General features: G+C 49.8%; 2 protein-coding genes across 2 annotated transcripts in view; both read left to right on the top strand.

Moving 5' to 3' along the window:
• The window catches only part of LOC106010991 (pyruvate kinase PKM-like), a gene marked incomplete at its 5' end in the record, with an annotated part of 2263 nt that extends 1293 nt beyond the window's left edge, over positions 1 to 970 (top strand). Inside the window, 2 exons of the mRNA XM_013088108.2 lie at positions 6 to 179; positions 810 to 970. Coding sequence (XP_012943562.1) covers positions 6 to 179; positions 810 to 955 — 320 coding nt within the window. The remainder of the gene's footprint in view (positions 1 to 5; positions 180 to 809) is intronic.
• Positions 971 to 1073: 103 nt separating this feature from the next.
• LOC101852960 (pyruvate kinase PKM) overlaps positions 1074 to 1266 on the top strand; it is a gene marked incomplete in the record, with an annotated part of 10087 nt that continues 9894 nt past the window's right edge. Inside the window, 1 exon segment of the mRNA XM_013088115.1 lies at positions 1074 to 1236. Coding sequence (XP_012943569.1) covers positions 1108 to 1236 — 129 coding nt within the window.

The following is a 1266-nucleotide window of genomic DNA, read 5'->3' as shown; positions in this document are numbered from 1 at the left end:
GGCAGAAGCCACCCTAGTGACAGGTGAGCAGATCAAGATCACGACAGACGACAGCTTCCAGGACAAGTGTAACAAGAACTTGCTGTGGGTGGACTACAAGAACATCACCAAGGTCGTCACGCCCGGCAGTCGCATCTTCATCGACGACGGACTCATCTCCGTCATTGTTCGCGAGAAAGGTCGGTGTCTATCTCTGTCTGTCTGTCGGTCTGTCTGTCAGTCTGTCTGTGTGTGTGTCTTTGAATATGTGTCTTATCTCTGTCTGTCTGTGTCTGTGTCTGTCTGTCTGTGTGTCTTTGAATATATGTCTTATCTCTGTCATTGTTCACGAGAAAGGTCGATATCTATCTCTGTCTGTCAGTCTGTCTGTGTGTGTGTCTTTGAATACGTGTCTTATCTCTGTCATTGTTGGTGAGAAAGGTCGGTATCTGTCTATCTGTCTCTGTATATATGTCTTAATTATGGGATGTAACCTGCCCGGTACCGCTGTGTGTATGTATGTGTGTCATTGTGTGTGTGTCATTGTGTGTCTGTCTGTGTGTACTGACAGTGTGTCTGTCTGTGTGTACTGACAGTGTGTCTGTCTGTGTGTACTGACAGTGTGTCTGTCTGTGTGTACTGACAGTGTGTCTGTCTATCTCTCCCTCCCAGGTGAAGATTTCCTGATCTGTGACATAGAGAACGGAGGTGTTTGTGTGTGTATTGACAGTGTGTGTCTGTCTGTCTGTGTGTACTGCCCGGCACCGCTGTGTGTGTGTGTGTGTGCGTCTGTGTGTACTGACAGTGTGTCTGTCTATCTCTCCCTCCAGGTGAAGATTTCGTGATGTGTGACATAGAGAACGGAGGTGTACTGGGCAGCAAGAAGGGATGTAATCTGCCCGGCACCGCTGTGTGTGTGTGTCTGTCTGTCTGTCTGTCTGTGTGTACTGACAGTGTGTATCTCTCCCCCAGGTGAAGATTTCGTGATGTGTGACATAGAGAACGGAGGTGTACTGGGCAGCAAGAAGGGATGTAATCTGCCCGGCACCGCTGTGTGTGTGTGTCTGTCTGTCTGTCTGTCTGTGTGTACTGACAGTGTGTATCTCTCCCCCAGGTGAAGATTTCGTGATGTGTGACATAGAGAACGGAGGTGTACTGGGCAGCAAGAAGGGATGTAATCTGCCCGGCACCGCTGTGGATCTGCCCGCTGTCTCAGAGAAGGACAAACAGGATCTGCAGTTTGGTGTGGAGCAGGGGGTGAGTGTGGGTGGTGATGTGTGTGGGGGT

This window comes from Aplysia californica, unplaced genomic scaffold (genome assembly GCF_000002075.1).
Source record: "Aplysia californica isolate F4 #8 unplaced genomic scaffold, AplCal3.0 scaffold00687, whole genome shotgun sequence".
In the NCBI taxonomy this organism is placed as follows: Eukaryota; Metazoa; Mollusca; class Gastropoda; order Aplysiida; family Aplysiidae; genus Aplysia; species Aplysia californica.
The sequence above is the reverse complement of the archived record's forward strand: the minus strand, read 5'-3'. Positions and strand labels throughout refer to the sequence as shown.